This window comes from Bos taurus, chromosome 9 (genome assembly GCF_002263795.3).
Source record: "Bos taurus isolate L1 Dominette 01449 registration number 42190680 breed Hereford chromosome 9, ARS-UCD2.0, whole genome shotgun sequence".
NCBI classification, from domain to species: Eukaryota; Metazoa; Chordata; class Mammalia; order Artiodactyla; family Bovidae; genus Bos; species Bos taurus.
Window position 1 is genome coordinate 74630309 of NC_037336.1, and position 20166 is coordinate 74650474.

Consider the following 20166-nt stretch of genomic DNA (forward strand, 5'->3'; position numbering starts at 1 on the left):
TATCCTTTCATTGTTCAAGAACAGTTAAAAATCTAGATTATGACCATTTTTCTGTTTCTTTTGCTTATTCAGTTTGTGGGAGTTGTTTTGTTTGTGTGTGTTGGTTTTTGCATATTGGGTGCATTGATCCTTTTGCAGCATTAGTGTTAAATATTCTCTTCCTTTCTAGCATTTGCCATATTTAGGGTGGGTTTTTTTTTTTAAGATGACCAAAAACTTGAACTTTTAATTGAATCAAATTGGTTAATATTTGCCTGTGGAGCTTATAGGTCCCTTTTTTGCTTAAGAGAGCCTCTCTTTCCTGGAGTATACACCTATATTCTAGCTTCCCTGGTGGCTTAGGCGGTAAAGAATCTGCCTGCAATGCAGGAGACCTGGGTTCAGCCCCTGGGCTGGGAAGATCCCCTAGAGAAGGGAATGGCTACCCACTCCAGTGTGCTTGCCTGGAGAAGTCTAGGGACAGACAGGCCTGGTAGGCTACAGTCTATGGGGTTGCAAAGAGTTGGACATGACTGAACAACTAACACACACACACACACACACACACACACACACACACGTATATTCTCCTAAATTCTATTTTCTGGGTGTTTTTTTTTTTTTACATTCAATTATGACAAACTAATTCATATTAAAGTGATTTAAATTAGCTCAGAATCGCTAATATAAGTGGTTTCCTCTCATGGCCAACTTTCTTAGTCCATCAAGTCAACAGTTGATTAAATACTTCAGTTTTGTGCTGTCTTCTTTCACTACCACATTTACTATCATCAAAGTACCAGCTAAAGGCCAGCTGCCAGCCCATTCTGAGAGAAGTATTTTCCTAGGCTACACATTATCCAGGATAGAAAGCAGAGTGAAGTGTTATAGTTTGAAAGCCTTTTCAACGAAAGATCCTGCTGAGCTATGGCTTCCTCTGGAAGCAAGAGCAAAGGAAGTGTGTTAATGCCAGGGATAGATTTAATTAAATGAAACATTTGATCCTACCAACGAGCACTAGAAAACAAGATTTTATAAAAAGAATTATGAGTTGTCATCACCACTGAGTATGAAGGATTGAGACTAACAGAGCTCAAACAGATTTCTGGCATCACTTTGACGTGGGAAGAGGTCTGTGTATACAGTCAGTTGCCAGTAATTCTTGAATTGGGTGCTAAAGCTACAGTGCTTTGGATGATTTTCCAAGAATTATCAGGATGGGTGTGGAACCAGCTAAGGTGGACAATATATTTTTAAAGTGTGTGTATGTGTGTTATACATTTAAATATCTCAATCTGATAGAAACTAGGCATAATGAGTTGCAGACCAGAACCTATGAAGTATCACTTCCCATCCTCTAGAGCAGCAGTCCCCAACCTTTTAGGCACCAGCGACCAATTTCATGGAAGACACATTTTCCATGGATGAAGTGTCAGGCCGGGGGGTGGTGGTGGTGGGGAGCTTTCAGGATGATTCAAGTATATTTACATCTATTGTGCACTTTATTTCTATGATTATTACATCAGCTCCACCTCAGATTATCAGGCATTAGATCCCAGAGGTTGGGGATCCCTGCTCTAAAGCACTGTAGAAAGCGACACTTCATCTAACTCTGACCCACATGGGTAGTAAGCGGTAGTGATGGAGTAACAATGCAGGTGAGCCTGACACTTTTCACCACAATAACGTTGACAATATTGACGGTGATAATGTCAACAAAACTGCACTATGAATTAAAAGCACCCATTCATCTGATCTGAAGATATCTTGACTTCTTGAGCTAAGAGATAATCTTTTCCTGGGAAAGCACACATTACAACTTATCAAAGGAAACCACCAAGGCTCATGGCAAAAACATGAAAACGTATCTTCTTTCTCTGACTGTGACAGTTATTTTTTAAAGTAAGCTAAAGCACACCAATTTGTAGAAAATAAGTATTTTAACCAGATGACCATCTTCACTTGCTGTGCATGAAAAAGAGCACATTAATACTGTTACAGTCACAAGTGCAAGATGTTCTTTAAATAAAGGGAACAAAACATAAACGTCCTTAGAGTTAAGTGAAGAGTACTTACTGGAAACCTAACTACAGTGACATCTGTCTTTGTGGCCTCGACCAGGAAATCCATCCAGAAGTCCACAAGTTCCTGTTTGGCCACAGGCTGTTCCGAAGTCAGTTTCACAAAATGCTTATATATCAAAATTGTCTCTACGATAGACTTGAGGTACCTAAAAATTAAACGATATAAAACTTGAAATAGGCAAATTTAGAACTACCTATTCCCACATATCCCAGTCTTACTCTGTAAACGTGATTTAAACATGGCATTAATAATTACACAAGCCAAGTCACCAAATTTCATTTTTTGTTACATGTCATACACTATCACATTATCTCATTTAAAACTCACAAAAATGCAATAAAGTAGGCCATTTCCCCCCATTTTAAAGATGAGGAAACTAAGGCTTAGACAGCTTACATAACGTGGACTGAACAAAACATCTACTTAAAACATGACTTTTACAGTAAAGCCTAGTGAAATAAATAAAGTGATGCCTATATTCTACTCAATAAAGTGTTAATGCATTTGCTTTAAAATATCTTCCTTTCTAAATAGACCCATCATAAGAAATATTATTTTGCTCTGAAGTAACTCAGCTCCTATGCATCATATGAACATCCTTAAATTGCAAGACAGATGTTGCCTCGAAGGAAAAAGTCAAGAAAATATGAGGAGTAAGATAATTATAGGAGATAATGGGCATGCAAGCACTTTGTAAACGATAAACTACACACATGGAATTAACATTAAATTAATGGGAACAGAACATTGTTTTGTGGTTGCTGTCACTACTGCACAAAACAATGCCTGTTTTCTTGTTAACAAAGGCCAAGAGACCTCTAATTGAAACTTTGTATCTGCGCTCCAGCCTCCTCCTCAACCATCATCGGGATGGTCCTCATAAAGAAACAACCAATTTGACCGCATGGGATATGTGTGCATTTATTGGTTCATTTATTTTCATGTCATTCGCTGAATGCCTGCTGTCAGCGTGCTACGGACAGTACAACCCTGTCCTCAAGCTGCACGCAGGGCCAAGGAGACAGAAATGTAAAAGGTGCTGAGCACCATGAAATAAATGCCCATGGAGCTTTAACTCACGGAGAGAAAACTGCCAAAAGTCATAAAGTAGTCAGTAGAAATATGACTAAACACGGAAGAAGAAAGGTTCAGGAGACAAGTGGATCACACACAGAAGTCTATGTAACAACATCCACCACCTTCTGTCTGGCTGTGGGGAAGGGTCTTAAGCTGGCGTGGGATTTAGGTATAGACATGACCCGCAAATGCTCCCCAGGTGGAGGAGAGGGCTGGAAGACGATGCTCATCGTGTGTTGAGACACAGCAGCAAGAAGCCAGAATCGTGCAAGCTCAGTGTAAACAGAGCGCAGTGTAAATCTTGGGGTGTGACAAGGACTGAGGTTTAGTGACTGAGGGCAAACCTTTGCCACACCAAGGAGGTAGACTTTATCCCTTAGGCTGTGAGGAGTCATTAAAGTATGCTGATTTAAAGATTTTAGTGGAGGGGGAGGCTCAGACATGCATTTGAGAAAGATCATTATGGGAGTGATGCTGGGAAGTATTTGCTAATGAGGGAGACCTGAATGTGACCAAATGCTTAAAGAGGCCACAAAGGTCTACTGTGGAGGGCATCTCCTCAAACGGTCCCTCTGATGACAAAACATCAGGGGCCTGAGTCCTGAGCTGCTTTGAGCCTTTCCTGATGTCACAGGTAAACTTTATTTTTCTTAAAGTATTTTTTATTGGAGTATAGTCGCTTTACAATATTGTGATAGTTTCTGTTATACAGCAAAATGAATCAGCTACAGACACACAAATACTCCTCTTTTTTGGATTTCCTTCCCATTTAGGTTACCACAGAGCATTAAGTAGAGTTCTATGTGCTATACAATAGGTTCTATTTCATCATCTGTTTTATACACGGTATTAGTAGTGTTCATATGTCAATTCCAATCTCCCAATTTACCCCACTCCTTTTTCCCCCCTTGGTGTCCATATGTTTGTTCTCTACATCTCACAGTTAACCTTTAAAAATCTTTAAAGCTAATAGTCAATCATTACATGAGATGCATAATAAAATTAGCACTAAAAATAGTCTCAAATACAGATGGAATTTTGTTTTAATCTTTCCAGTTACCACATCCATAGTGATGAGACTTGGTTGCATCCCAAGAACTGTTTGAAATTAGAAAAACACACATAATATATGAAACATCTAAAAGTGTTAGGAAATTATAAGTAACAAAGAAGTGCAACTCAAGAATGAGAGTCCTAAGAGGGAGGTTAGATCATGAAGGAAACAGAGGGCACATGTTTGGAGCAGAGACTGGGAAGCTGAGATAGAAGCTTGTGAATCTGCTGATTAGAGCTGCACATGTAAAGTTGGAGGTGTGTGTATGATTCAAGTAGGAGATACTGGCCAACTTGGGCTAGTAGGTTGGTCAGTGTGATGGAAAGGCTAAGCTTGGTGGCCATCAGATATCACCTGTGTCTGAAGTCATCAGAACCTACAATCAATACATTTTGTTTATGAGCATCAATCACTTTTTCCTCTAGATTGTGCATTTCAGTCTCTAAGCAAATAAAATCATCTAGTTGTCAGTTCAACATATTTAACGATTTAGAAACAAGTGATAGGAGCTTTTATAAAAAAATAAATCTATAAACGCCTAACAGTTTACTATTACCATGCAGGTGTCTTCAGTTTAAAAAGCTTTTCAGATGCTTGAATGACTCTCAAGTGGTCATTGGCCAGGACACTGGCCCCCAGGAAAAATCCAACTTCCCAGTAGCTCTGGAGTTTTTCCAAGTTTCCCTTTTTACCAAGAAGACTACTTAGCTTCACCCCTAGAAGATGAATAGGAAAAAGAACGTTACAAACACACCACAGGCAGGCAGAGCTGACTTCTTTATTAAAAAGCAAGCTTTCATTCCTCCTTTCAGATTAAAATACCTTTGTTAAGTTTCTGATTCTTAAAAGGGCTTAAGTTCATTGTAAAAGAAAGAAAAAAAGACTAATCAGAAAGGTACACAGAAAAAACTGATAATTTCCCTTCGATTTGAAAACCTCCAAATAACTGCCAACTTCACATTGATGTACATCATTCCAGAATTATTATATATGTTTGTATTTGGGCTTCCTTGGTGGCTCAGTGGTAAAGAATCCACCTGCTGATGCAGGAGATGCACGTTCATCTGTGGGTCAGAAGATTTCCTAGAGGAGGAAATGGAAACTCACCCCAGTATTCTTGCCTGGGAAACCCAATGGACAGAGAAGCCTGGTGGGTGACAAGGCATGGGTCACAAAAGAGTTGGTCACGACTTAGTGACTAAATAACAACAATAAATGATCTCAGGCTTAGAGAAGTTTCCTTGTTAATTTGTGTTTTGCATTCCTGTCTAGTGAAACAATATCTAATATTTATAACCGGCTGGTTATAAAATAGCTTTTAAAAAATCAAACTCAGAAATCTGATTCTAAGATTTCTTTCTTAAATTATGATTACCTTATCTCCAAGGAAGATCCTCTCGAGAAGGGAATGGCTACCCACTCCAGCATTCTTGCCTGGAGAATTCCACGGACAGAGAAGCCTGGCAGGCTACAGTCCACGGGGTCACAAAGTATCAGACGTGACTGAATGACTAACATTAGCTTCTTAAAAGCACTTTAAACAGGACATAGCCTCTTACTGTTTCCATGTTCACTGAATTAAATAGAATCTTTTATATTTTCGGAGAGTCATGAATTTACCTTTTTTTTAAAATTATGCTTTAATGAAACAAAACAACCTTTAAAAAACGTTATGCTGTTTTTTATTATATAATTCCACTTAAGCCATGAGTATTTTAGGAAAAAGTCCATTTGGGACTTCACATTTTGTGATGATAATTTAAAAAGAGAACAGCTTTGCCGCCTTAAAATTTCATGAGATGAAAAAAAACTGCACATGTATGCAACAACATCTATGATATCCTACCTGGACAGAAAAAATACAACAAATATAAATGGAAGAAGAAAGTGTAGGGGGGAAATTAGATACTAAAAATGTGTGTCTCTGTCAACCTCAGTTGAATATGAATATTTCTTTTTTTTTGTTTCATACTTTCAGAACAATGAATGTAGGACCAAGGTAGCATCGGACCATTTAAACATTTAAACAGGGACTATGAAAGTGTTTAACAGTAAAATAATATTAGTTTTAAAATTAAAATGTAGATTTATTCTTGCATGCCAGAAGTTCACTCTATGAGGGTCATCTTAACTTTGGCCTTAGCATAATTTGGTCAAATGATGCAACTCTGAATCATTCAGCATTTGGACAAAATGTATTTCTTGTTTAATGGCAAATAGTATTTTAGTATACAGATGGGTCATGGTTTATTTACCCAAATGAAGATGGTAGCTGCTTTTTATCACTATAAATATTCTTGTACACATAGCTTTGTGCACTTGTTCAATTATTTCTTTGTAATAAAATCCTCAACTTGGACTTGCTGGGGACAGAGATATGCTCATTTTAGTGTTGATATTATGGTAGTGGGCTTCCCAGGTGGTACAGTGGTAAAGAATCTGCCAGCCAGTGCAGGAGACACAAGATATGTGGGTTTGATCCCTGGGTGGGGACTATCCTTTGGAATAGGAAATGGCAACCCACTCCAGTATTACTGCCTGGAAAATTCCATGGACAGAGGAGCCTTGTGGGTAACAGTCCATGGGGTTGAAAAGAGTTGGACATGACTGAGTGGCTGAGCACACATTATGGGTAATATTATGTTCTTTCATCTTTGCCAATGTAATGGAGAACAAAAGGAAACATGCTTTTTTTTAAACCTTTGAGATTGACTGTCTTTATATGTTTATATATCTTTTATGAATTAGCATTTATGGTCTTTCCACATGATGTATGAAACCTGTTTCTGCAGGAGATAGTAATCTTTTAAGTTTGGAATTAAGAATATGGCTCTAATTTTTTATATTTAGGATCCCTTTCTTCCCAAGCCCCCTCCACCTACCCATCCAAGGAATAGAGGAATAAATATCTTAGTACATGATATTTGTTCCATAATTGATTATTTCCATAGGATAGAGTCTCAGATGTAGTGTTATGCTTGGTCCCAGGCTATAGCACTTTTAAGGTTTTTGATCGCTAGGACCAAATTATTAAAGCACTATTGCTGATGGATGATTCTATCTTTTTACCAAGTCCTTACTATCTGGCTATTTTTCACTATTTAAAAAATTTTGGCAAAATTTATAAGCAATTAACAGCATGTCATTGCTGTTTTAAATACCAGTTCTTTGATTCAATCATCTGTTTAGGCAATTTAAATGTTGACAATGCTCTAATTAGAACTGGTTGACTTCTAAGAATTGAAGATTTTTTAATAGTTTACTTTCTATCATAGTTTTTATATTTTGCAGCAGCTGTTTTAACAGATAAAGGCATGACATTTTTATTGAACACTCATTATATGCCTAGCCCTAGCATGGCACACTGAAAAGGTAACTCTTTTCAACCCATACAACAACACAAATTAGAGATATCAAGGGAATATTTCCTGCAAAGATGGGCACAATAAAGGACAGAAATGGTATGGACCTGACAGAAGCAGAAGATATTAAGAACAGGTGGCAAGAATATACAAAACCAGACAGAAAAGGTCTTAATGACCCAGATAACCACGATGGTGTGATCACTCACTTAGAAGCAGACATCCTGGAGTGTGAAGTCAGGTGGACCTTAGGAAGAGTCACTATGAACAAAGCTAGTGGAGGTGATGGAATTCCAGCTGAGCTATTTCAAATCCTAAAAGATGATGCTGTGAAAGTGCTGCACTCAATATGCCAGCAAATTTGGAAAACTCAGCAGTGGCCACATGACTGGAAAAGGTCAGTTTTCATTCCAATCCCAAAGAAAGTCAATGCCAAAGAATGCTCAAACTACCACACAATTGCACTCATTTCACACTCTAGGAAGGTAATGCTCAAAATTCCCCAAGCTAGGCTTCAACAGTAAATGAACCAAGAACTTTCAGATGTTCAAGCTGGATTTAGAAAAGGCAGACGAACCACAGAATAAGTTGCCAACATCTGTTGGATCATAGAAAAAGCAAGGGAATTCCAGAAAAACATTTACTTCTGCTTCACTGACTATGCTAAAGCCTTTGACTGTGTGGATCACAATAAACTGGAAAATCCTTAAAGAGACGGGAATACCAAACCACCTTACCTGCTATCTCAGAAACCTGTATCCAGGTCAAGAAGCAACAGTTAGAACCAGATATGGAATAATGGACTAGCTCAAAATTGGGAAAGGAGTGCATCAAGGCTGTATATTGTCACCCTGCTTATTTAACTTATATGCAGAGTACCTCAAGGGAAATGCTGAGATGGATGTATCACAAGCTGAACTCAAGATTGCCAGGAGAAATATCAATAACCTCAGGTATGCAGATGATACTACCCTAATGGCAGAAAGCAAAGAGGAACTAAAGAGCCTCTTGATGAAAGAGAAAGAGGAGAGTGAAAAAGCTGGCTTAAAGCTCAACATTCAAAAACCGAAGGTCATGGCATCCAGTCCCATCACTTCATGGCAAATAGATGGGGAAACAATGGAAACAGTGTCAGACTTTATTTTCTTGGGCTCCAAAATCACTGTGGATGGTGACCGCAGTCATGAAATTAAAAAACACTTGCTCCTTGGAAGAAGCTATGACAAACCTAGACAATGTATTAAAAGCAGGGACACTACTTTGCTGACAAACATTTGTATAGTCAAAGCTATGGTTCTTCCAGTAGTCATGTGTGGATATGAGAATTGGACCATAAAGAAGGTTGAGCATGGAAGAACTGATGCTTTTGAACTGTGGTGTTGGAGAAGACTCTTGAGAGTCCCTTGGACTGCAAGGAGATCCAACCAATCCATCCTAAAGGATATCAATCCTGAATATTCATAGGAAGGACTGATGCTGAAGCTGAAGCTCCAATACTTCAGCCACGTGATGGGAAGAACCAATTCATTAGAAAAGACCCTGATGCTGGGAAAGATTGAAGGCAGGAGGAGAAGGGGATGACAGAGGATGAGATGGTTGGATGGTATCACCGACTCAATGGACATAAGTTTGAGCAAGCTCTGGGAGATGGTGAAGGACAGGGAAGCCTGGCATGCTGTAGTCGATGGGGTCACAAAGAGTCAGACTCAACAGAACGACTGAAAAGCAAACCACCACAATCAAAGATTAGTCCCTTTGGTGATAATGGAAAGAAAAAAATGCGGAGAGACGTTGAGCAACTTGTTGAAGGTCGCACAGCCCCGGTGGAGGTTAGATTGTTACCAGCTTAACTTTCCATTGTGATGAATTCCAAGCATACATCAAAGTAGAAAAATGCTACAATGATCACATTTTCAACAACTGCTAACATTTTGCTATTGCTTCATCTCCCTGAATACTTTGGCTGAACCATTTCAGATAAAATTACAGATTTCACCCTTAAATATTGTGTCATAGTATAAAAATTCTCCTACACATTCTCCTTGATCATTTTTTTGAACACTTGTCAGCAACTGAACAACAAGGGCATCTGACCTCTGCCTCTGTGGAGACTGAACCCTGGCTGCTGAGCTTCAACACCCCCTGAGGGGAATTCAGGGTGGAGAATGAGGCACTCTGTGCTCCAGGGAAACTGGTGGAACGGGTCTTTAGATGGTTAGATATTTTTAGTAACTGATTTCATGTTCCCAAATCCTTGGTGGTGGCCATTTAGTCGTGTCCAACTCCTGCGACCCCATGGACTATAGCCCTCAGGGTTTCTCTGTTCACGTGATTCTCCAGGCAAGAATACCGGAGTGGGTTTCATTTCCTTCTCCAGGGGATCTTCCCAACCCAGGAATCGAACCCGAATCTCCTGCATTGTAGGCAGATTCCTTACTCACTGAGCTACACGGGAAGCCGCATTTGATTATTACACCTAATAAAAATAATAATTCTCTCATATTATTTAATATCTCATCCTGATTCAAATTCCCCGACCGTTCCCCAAATTTCTTTGGCCACCTGATGCAAAGAACTGATTCACTGGAAAAGACTCTGATGCTGGGAAAGATTGAAGGCAGGAAGAGAAGGGGACGACAGAGGATGAGATGGTTGGGTGGCATCACTGATGCGATGGACGTGAGTTTGAGCAAGTTCTGGGAGTTGGTGATGAACAGGGAAGCCTGGAGTGCTATAGTCCATGGGGTTGCAAAGAGTCAGACACGACTGAACTGAATAGCTTTTTGTTGTTGTTCTCTTTGTTTTTTCAAACGGGAATCCAAACGGGAATCATTAATTGCATTTTTTAAAAATGTCTCTAATGAGCTGACTTATTTGAAAAGACCCTAATGCTGGGAAAGATTGAGAGCAGGGAGAGAAGGGGACGACAGAGGATGAGATGGTTGGATGGCATCACCAACTCAATGGACATGGGTTTGGGTGGACTCAGGGAGTTGGTGATGGACAGGGAGGTCTGGCGTGCTGTGGTTCATGGGGTCACAAAGAGTCGGACATGACTGAGCAACTGAACTGAACTGAAATATCTTTTAACCTAACCAATCCACCCACACTTTTCTCCATGACGTTGACTTTTTGAAGAGACCAGGCAGGGAGTCCTGTAGAATGTTTTGACCTTCTGGATCTGGCTGATAGCATTTCTTGGTGTTGTCTGACTTATTTCTCTATCCAACTGTGATTCTATTAACTGACTGTTAAATCTTAAGGCTTGGGTTAAACATTTTTGGTGAGACTATTTCACAGGACTGAGGGGAGGAGGAGAAGGGAGTGAGAGAGGATGAGACTGTTGTATGGCATTATTGATACAATGGACATGAGTTTGAGCAAACTCCGGGAGAGAGTGAAGGACAGGGAAGCCTGGCATGTAGCAGTCCATGGAGTCGCAAAGAGTCGGACATGCCTGGGCGACTGAACAATGTTTCACAGGAGATGCCGCTTATTTCACGTTCTCTGTATCAGCTGGCAAAAGTCCAGCCATCAAGCCATGCTGGGTGGATCACTGACAGCTGGACCCCTGGAGGGGATATATACAATGAATTGTATGGGTGCATTGTTTCTTTGTGATTGGTAAGCAATTTGCTGGTGAGCTTGGGTTTCATGTAAATATGGCAAATGAAAATTAAAAAAAAATAAACATCCTAATGGTGTTAGTTCTAATCGATGATCCTGGTCAGAATCATTATCTTAGCATCACTATCATTATCAGTTTAATCAGTCCTTCTACTTTATCAGCTAGCATTCTTCCGAAGAATACATTCTTAAAAACATACAGTTAGTATGTAGCATATCTTAAGAAGAGCTTTACCTCCTCAACTGGATGATCTAGGCTCTACTCAATCAGGTCTGACTCTGAGACCCCATGGACTGTAGTCCACCAAGCTCCTCTGTCCATGGGATTCTCCAGGCAAGAATACTGGAGTGGGTTGCCATTTCCTTCTCCAGGGATGAACTATAGTATCCCTTTAAAAGGAAGGGAAAGTATTGTACTTTGTTCCCTGTAATTTCAAATTTTCTGAGAATTTGGTCACCTCCATTGACAGCAAATGAGTTGTTTTGTGGTTGGTGATGGATTTTATTTTTGTTTTGATTTCTTTTTCTTGATTATCTTTTAAGAGTCATGGATTTTTATATTCAGTAACACAAATTTTATTTTTATGGCTCCCTGAAAATAAGATTCAAATAGTGGTTTGTCTCAATTCCAATCACACTGTTCTCTTATTACATCATCATCTCATAAAGTGTCTCATGGTTGAAAATTCCACAGAACACGGGAGAAACATCTTTTATTTAACTAAAGCTTATTAATTTTAAGTCTTGTGAAGCTGAAAAAAGGATAAAGATAAAAGATGCGGTTGTTTCCAAATCCTAGTTCTAAGCAGTACAAACACCAAAGATTATTCAAAAACTGGGATATTGAAAACACAGATCATGAAACAATTAGCCATAACCTCAAACAAACACACAACTAGAATTAACAGTCTTTGGTTAACAGATGATAACAGTTAAGAATTATTCTTAACATTAGAATTCTTAAACTTAAGATAATATGTTTGAAAAGCTTCAGGCTTAATAATCATCTTATGACATCTTAATTTTCATTGTTTACCCTTTATAAATAAATTTCAAAATACATCTAAAGAAAAGATTTCATAAAGAAAAATGAATACTATCAGAACACAAGAACTGAGTTATGATTTAAAAAAGAATGCAACTATATATCTTTAAAATATCTCAAATATGTTGTTAATTAGTAAGTTAATTACTTTAATTAATACAATTATTATGTTAAAATATTCATTTAATCAACCTGTTTTTCCCTGAAAATCCCTTTAATCCTATTTTACCATATAAACATTAATTTTAGGTCAACCTATACTTCTTAGCATAATTTATGAGTAGAATCTAAGTTAGTGAGCTTTAACTGCCTTTTAGTATCATCATTGTTTAGTCTTTAAGTTGTGTCTGCCTCTTTTGCAACCCCATGGACTTTAGCCCTTCAGACTCCTCCGTCTGTGGGATTTCCCAGGCAAGAATACTGGAGTGAGATGCCATTTCGTTCTCCAGAGGATGACCCAGGGATAGAACCCATGTCTCCTGCATTGGCAGGCGGATTCTTTACCACTGAGCCACCTGGGAATCCCCTTTCAGTTATTTAAGGACATACATTTTCCAGTGTATATCACAGTATTTTAGAAGCCTAAAATTTAGCTTTTATGGGAACTAAAAATTCATTGTCAAGTCATATTTTAAGTCTGTGTAAGTTTTGCAATTTCCAAATTAAAAATTCAACTTCATATGCTTTCAAATGCTTGTTCAACATGTATTATGAATGAGCTCTTCCTGGAAAAAGTTGAAGTGTGTTTCCTTTACAAAATTCCATTAATCACGGTTCCTCAAACCTCAGAGTGCTGATCATCCTTTTTTTCCCTCCAGTTCTTCAAAGACATAATTGACAGAACATTGTGTAATTTTAAGATGTGCAGCGTGTTGATCTGATACACTTGTATCTGGCAAAATGATCACTATAGCATTAGCTAACACCTCCATCATGTCATATAATTTCCATTTGTTTTTGTAGTGAGAACATTTAAGATCTACTCCCTTAGAAGAGTGCTGATCATCTTAACCTACATTTAACTTAAAAAAGAGAATTTAGAACAGGTACATTTCAAACCACTATGTTACTGCTCTACCTACACATGCAAATCAATGCCAATTTCTGTAAAGATATGGAGGCTTCAACTTCAAGTTCAAGAACAGAGTAATACAAGTCATTTTAGATCACTAATACAGCGACCCCATGGTCTGCAGAGCACCAGGCTCCTCTGTCCATGGGATTTTCCGGGCAAGGATACTGGAGTGGGTTGCCATTTCCTTCTCCAGGGGATCTTCCCAACCCAGGGATTGAACTCAGTCTCCTGCATTGCAGGCAGATTCTTTACCAACTGAGCTACCAGGGAAGCTCAATACATAGGATCAGTATAGAGTTTTAAAAATAACTTTAGATGGAGAATTTTATTATGATGATAATTTCTGAAAAGTACACATTGCAGTGTATTTTTTCTGATTTCATTTTCCAGCTTAAAAAAAAATGAATTCAAATAAAACTCTGTGCATTGAATACCACTGCAATCCAGCAGCGACAAACACTGTATCATTCTTTTAGTCTGGGCTTTTAAAAAGAATTTAATACTCATACTTTACTTGCCTTCAAAGATTTCCCAGAATATACATATGGTTATTTAATTAGCCCTTCCCAAATAGTGTAAAAAAACACCCAGGGCTCACTTTTTCTTTATGAAAGATTAAAAACATTGTCCAGTTAGAAATCTTAAAGGAAAAGTTTTGTCTACATATAATTCACAGCTTCACTAAGATCAATTTTTTTTCCTCTACAAAAACCATGGAAAAACATTTCTGTCTGTAGTAAAAACTCCTATGAGAGTTGGAAAGCTTCTCTGCAAAAAGACAGTTCAACATTCAAGAGATAGAAAATTTGACTACCTTACACAGTATTCAGTATCTAGAACCTTAAAAATGTTATCAAAGCAAGAACTAAGGAAATCATACAAAAGTTATTCACTTAAGATGTCCTAATCTTTAAAAATTCCAAAGAGGGGTCAGCATGTAAGACAATGTCCACTGATAAAAGGGACAAAAGCACATTCTATCAATGGCTACAATTCAGAGATGGTCTCTGAGGAGACCAGTCACTGCCAAGACTCCATCTGCTTGACCTGCTGTTCTAGGGTCTTGGGAGGCTCTACCAGAAACAATGCTGAAGTCATAGGGCAGGTGTGCCTGAGAAACAGAAACAGGGAGTATCAGAAGTCTTTCTTTCCCTTTTTTTTTTTTTTTCAGCACCAGGAAAACAAAATTAACCTAAAATAGGAAACTTTCCTGATGTTTCATAGAATACTACCTTATTCAGGAGTTGTGGGCTAAATGCAAAGCCCCTATTTCTAATATGAGTTTGAGAAGGAATGGGCTTCCCTGGAGGCTCAGCAGGTAAAGACTGTCTGCCTACAGTGCAGGAGACCCGGGTTGGATCCCTGGCTCTGGAAAACCCCCTGGAGAAGGAAATGGCAGTGCACTCCAATATTCTTATCTGGAGAATCCCATGGATAGAAGAGCCTGGCGGGCTACAGTACATGTGGTCGCCAAGAGTTGGACAGGACTAAAGACTAACACACACACACTGAGAGAGAATAAAAAAATATCAACTAGGGGATTTTTAGAATCAGATGAAATAAATTAAAAATCTAATTACATCCCAATATCAAGATTCTGCACAATAGCATGAAACATTAAATAAGGAGATATAATTTTTTTTTCAGGAAGTCAGATGAGACAGAAAGCAAAGGAACTATCTATGAAAGACCCTTTTTCTTTGCACTGAGTTGGATCCACTTTTTTGATTCCATGTAAAACATCAAGCTGTAATTACCAACTTTTCGGAGCTCAAAGGAAGATTCAAACTGGTGCCCAGATGCCAGGAGGAGGACCGCATAATTAATTCCTGACTGTAGTGTTGGCTCTGATTCAAATGCCTTTTTGAACCTGTAAAAAAAAAATAAACCCACAAATGTACAAGTTTACTTTCTCAATCATGAAACTCTGAGTTTGCAATAGCCTCTGTTTGCATAACTCCAAGGCCTGAGCAAGTAAAAATATTCCACTGGCCTTCACCCCAGAATCTAGTGTGCTATTAGGATTTAATGCTTAAGTAACTGCACACCCTCACCCTCAGCAACATGGCATTCCCCCCACTTAACTCAGCCTCACCATAGCAGCCCCAGTCTTTAAAAAAATCCACTCTTCAACAGTCTTCCAGAAATGTGAGAGAATGTATGTGCATGTGTGAGCATTTATAAAAAGTGAAAATTTAAAGATAAGAACCCTGTGCATATTTGTTAAGTGGTTTTTTGAAAAGTTTTATAAGTAAACAAAGTAAAAACAATACACAAAGCAATCAGGAATATTATCTACATAACATACTGAAACAATCATTTTTGTATGAGTGATATAAAAATACAATAAAGAATGTCTATTGCAATAAGAAATTAGGAATAAAGAGATGGTGCTTGTGCATACTAGTTTTTGCTCAAAGAGAATGAGAACCATTTTCTGGATGTGCATGAATCTATCTACCTTTAAAAATGCTTCAACATTTGAAAAGTCTTCAGTGCTTATACATCCACTGTATTTTCAAGGTAACACTTTATAGGTTCTGTTCAAGGGTCCCCTCATATACATCATTTAACAGGCAATAATACTCAATATTATTTCATTTAAGAGCACAAAGTAGAACAAAATTAATATAAATGGCCTAGTAACTAATAAAAACTGAGACAAACATGAAAAATGAAATCTCTACTTTAAAAAACCAGATTGAGAAAAATATAGACTAAATACCTAGTGAATAAACATTTAATGATACAGTAAAGAGATACTTACGGAAAAACATTAGAATTCTAGGATAAGAGCATTTTTATTAAAATCATTAACTGAAAATGAAAGATGGGAATTGCAAAAATGGCAGTGGGCACAATGGTGTACATTAGAGTACATTCTTGGCTATTATACATACTTGAAATTTTCTGTACTTTAAAATGGTAAGGTAAACTTGAAAAGGATAAGTACATATTTTCTGAATATTGAGAATCGTGTGCCCTTTTAAGGGTCTTACTTTTTAATCAGGAAAAGTATCTCTGAGAAGAAACAAAACTCAAACAAGTACTAGTTGGCTTGAACAGTTTTGCATGTGGAATAAGAAAAAAATATTTTTAACTGCATCACTGCTGATGATTAAGAAGAATTCCTTTTCTCTCCAGAAGTACAGGAGTTTACCAAATCTAAAATGGAAAAACCATGTAACCCAGATTGCTGATATCCAAAGCAGGTCATATCAAGGAAAGACATGATTTATAAGTTTTAGACTCATACAAAATCCAAAGGTCTTTGTGTTTTCTCAGAGGCAAGTAGAAAGTCCAAATAAAAAAGATATAGGAGAAGAAAGGAGTTAATACCTTTCTTTCTACCAGTAATTTATACTTTCTACCAATTCATATCAATATATGAAATATCTTTCAACAAATAAATTTTTCATTTTTACTGAAAGAAAAAATTATGGAAAAATTCTCTTAATATATTCAAAGGAAGATCCGAAAAGCAAGATAACCCTAAATCAATCAGTAAATACTGATAAGTATTTCCTATGTGCCAAACTAACCAAACTGAAAAAATTAAATGGGCTTATATCTGTTTTTCTGTTACCATAAACAATACAATTTAAAATATTTTAAGCAAAATATAGATGCCAATAAATTAATAAGTTATATTTTTTATGGCTCAGAACACTTCATAATAAGAAGCATATTGAGGAGAAAGTCTTAAGGAAGTAGGAATTCTCACAAATTGAAAAGTAAATTAATACACTATTTCTTGGCATAAATTTGCCAATATTTATCAAAAATTGTAAAATGTCAAAAAAAAGTAATGCATACCTAGGGAAGACACAATATTTCCATATCTATGGATTTACACTAAGAAAAAGCATTAAATATGAATACCAGACCACCTAATCTGTCTCCTGAGAAACCTGTATGCAGGACAAGAAGCAACAGTTAGAACCAGACACGGAACAACTGATTGGTTCAAAACTGGAAAAACTGTAACCCTTCTTATTTAACTTATATGCAGAGTGTATCATCAGAAATGCCAGTCTGGATGAATCACATGCTGGAATCAAGACTGCCGGAAGAAATATCAACAACCTCAGATACACAGATGATACCACTCTAACGGCAGAAAGCAAAGAGGAATTAAACAGCCTCTTTCTTGATGAATGTGAAAGAGGAGACTGAAAAAGCTGGTTTGATACTTAGCACTGAAAAAACAAAGATCATGACATCTGGTTCCATTGCTTTGTGGCAAATAAAAGGGGAAAAAGTAGAAGCAGTGACAGATTTTATTTTCTTGGGCTCCAAAATCATGTTGGATGGTGCCTGCAGCCATGAAATTAAAAGATGCTTGCTCCTTGGAAGGAAAGCTATAACAAACCTAGGCAGTGTATTGAAAAGCAGAGACATCACTTTGCCAACTTTGTCCATATAGTCAAAGCTGTGGTTTTCCAGTAGTCATGTACGGATGTGAGAGCTGGACCATAAAGAAGGCTGAGTGCTGAAGAAATGATGCTTTTGAACTGTGGCGTTGGAGAAGACTCTTGAGAGTCCCTTGGACTGCAAGGAGATCAAACCAGCAAATCCTAAAGGAAACCAACCCTGAAAAATCATTGGAAGGACTAGTGCTGAAGCTGAAGATCCAAAACTTTGGTTACCTGATACAAACAGCAGACGCACTGGAAAACACCCTGAAGCTGGGAGAGCTCAAAGGCAAAATGAAAAGGGGGTGACAGAGGATGAGATGGTTAGATAGCATCACCGACTCAATGGACATGAATCTGAGCAAACTCTGGGAGACAGTGAAGGACAGAGGAGCCTGGTATGCCACAGTGCATGTGGTCACAAAGAGCTGGACATGACTTAGTGACTAATCAACAACAACAAAATGTAACCAGACATTTGGTTATAAGAATATTTGTTACAAGATGAAAAACTACTTCCTAAATTTCCAAAAATATTAGAAAATATAACATGGAACAAAATGTATTCTAATTGTTGGAAAGCTATGTAACCATTTAAATTGTAGAAGAATATTCAATGTCAGGGGAAACTTGAGCTTCCAAGTAAGATGTAACAGTCTACTAGGGAGCCATCCCTCCTGCTACAATAACTAGGTGGGGTAAAGGATACACATTAAGAACATAATTTTATAGTCATTGGAGATCTATGGAAGCAACATCATTATTGAAATAAAACTCCAAACAGGGAAGTGTCCTTCCGAGATAAAATGCTTTCGTCTATAGGGGCATTTGCTGATTCTGACCATAGATTAAGCATAGGCTTGGTATAGGCAGAGAAACTCTACCTATTTGAAACTCTACCAGGGAAAAGAGAAACAAGTGGATTTGCTGACAGTTGCATGAGCTGGCATGACAAGGTGAAACCCTGAGGGACCCCAAACATGTAGCTGATTTTCTCCACAGGACATTTGCTTAACACCGGCTGTATGGGCAGTTGGGGATGAGGTATGGCTGGAATGGCAGTGAAATCTGAAGTTTGGCGGTGCTTAGAAGTAAAGATCATGGCATCTGGTCCTATCACTTCATGGAAAACAGATGGGGAAACAGTGGAAACAGTGTCAGACTTTATTTTTTGGGGCTCCAAAATCACTGCAGATGGTGACTGCAGCCATGAAATTAAAAGATGCTTACTCCTTGGAAGGAAAGTTATGACCGACCTAGATAGCATATTCAAAAGCAGAGACATTACTTTGCCAACAAAGGTTCATCTAGTCAAGGCTATGGTTTTTCCTGTGGTTATGTATGGATGTGAGAGTTGGACTGTGAAGAAAGCTGAGTGCCGAAAAATTGATGCTTTTGAACTGTGGTGTTGGAGAAGACTCTTGAGAGTCCCTTGGACTGCAAGAAGATCCAACCAGTCCATTCTAAAGGAGATCAGTCCTGGGTGTTCTTTGGAAGGAATGATGCTAAGGCTGAAACTCCAATACTTTGGCCACCTAATGTGAAGAGTTGACTCATTGGAAAAGACCCTGATGCTGGGAGGGATTGGGGGCAGGAGGAGAAGGGGATGACAGAGGATGAGATGGCTGGATGGCATCACCAACTCGATGGACATGAGTTTGGGTAAACTCCGGGAGTTGGTGATGGACAGGGAGGCCTGGTGTGCTGCAATTCATGAGGTCACAAAGAGTCGGACATGACTGAGTGACTGAACTGAACTGAACTGAGAAGTAAATACTAGAAGGAGGAGCCTACAACAAATAGCTAACAATCTCCTCCAAAGTTTGGAGCTTTATAATGTAAGAGAATAAAGACTCAAACTCAGAACTCCAAAGGGCAGTTTATAGTATACAGGGATAAGAAGATAGAACACTGCTTGGCTCTCAATCAAAAGCTGAGGGTGGTCATATCAAGAAGCAGGGACAAAAACAGAGATAGATGGGTTGATAAAACTGAAACCGAGACCAACTCAACTCAACCGCAGTTTTTGAGATAATCAGCTCCTTATCATGTCTGGCTAACAGAGGGAAGTGAGAGCCTTCTATGAGAGAAAATAAAATCATTCTTAATCTCAGTAATTCTTATATATAAAATGTATGGCATACAATAAAAAATTATGAGAACTTCAGAATCAGGAAAAAATGACCAATAAACAAAAGAACAAAACAGACAAGAGGACCCGACTCACAGATAATTCATATGTTGGTGTTTGTAGACAAGGACTTTAAATCATTATTACAAATATGGTGAAGAAAATTGTGGAAAAAATGGACAAATGAAGGAAAAGACAATTTCAATCTAGAGTTGGAATCTAAAAGATAAAGAGAATCAAGCAGTCTAGAACTGAAATATATAACACCTGAAAATAAAAATTCATTGTGTAGGTTTAATAGCAGACTAGACAGAGA

General features: G+C 38.0%; 1 protein-coding gene across 1 annotated transcript in view; it reads right to left on the minus strand.

Moving 5' to 3' along the window:
• MAP3K5 (mitogen-activated protein kinase kinase kinase 5) overlaps positions 1-20166 on the minus strand; it is a 228648-nt gene that overhangs the window by 88008 nt on the left and 120474 nt on the right. Inside the window, exons 8-10 of the mRNA NM_001144081.2 lie at positions 15062-15174; positions 4752-4911; positions 2056-2209 (exon numbers count right to left, since the gene is read on the minus strand). Of these exons, the coding sequence (NP_001137553.2) occupies positions 2056-2209; positions 4752-4911; positions 15062-15174 (427 nt within the window). The remainder of the gene's footprint in view (positions 1-2055; positions 2210-4751; positions 4912-15061; positions 15175-20166) is intronic.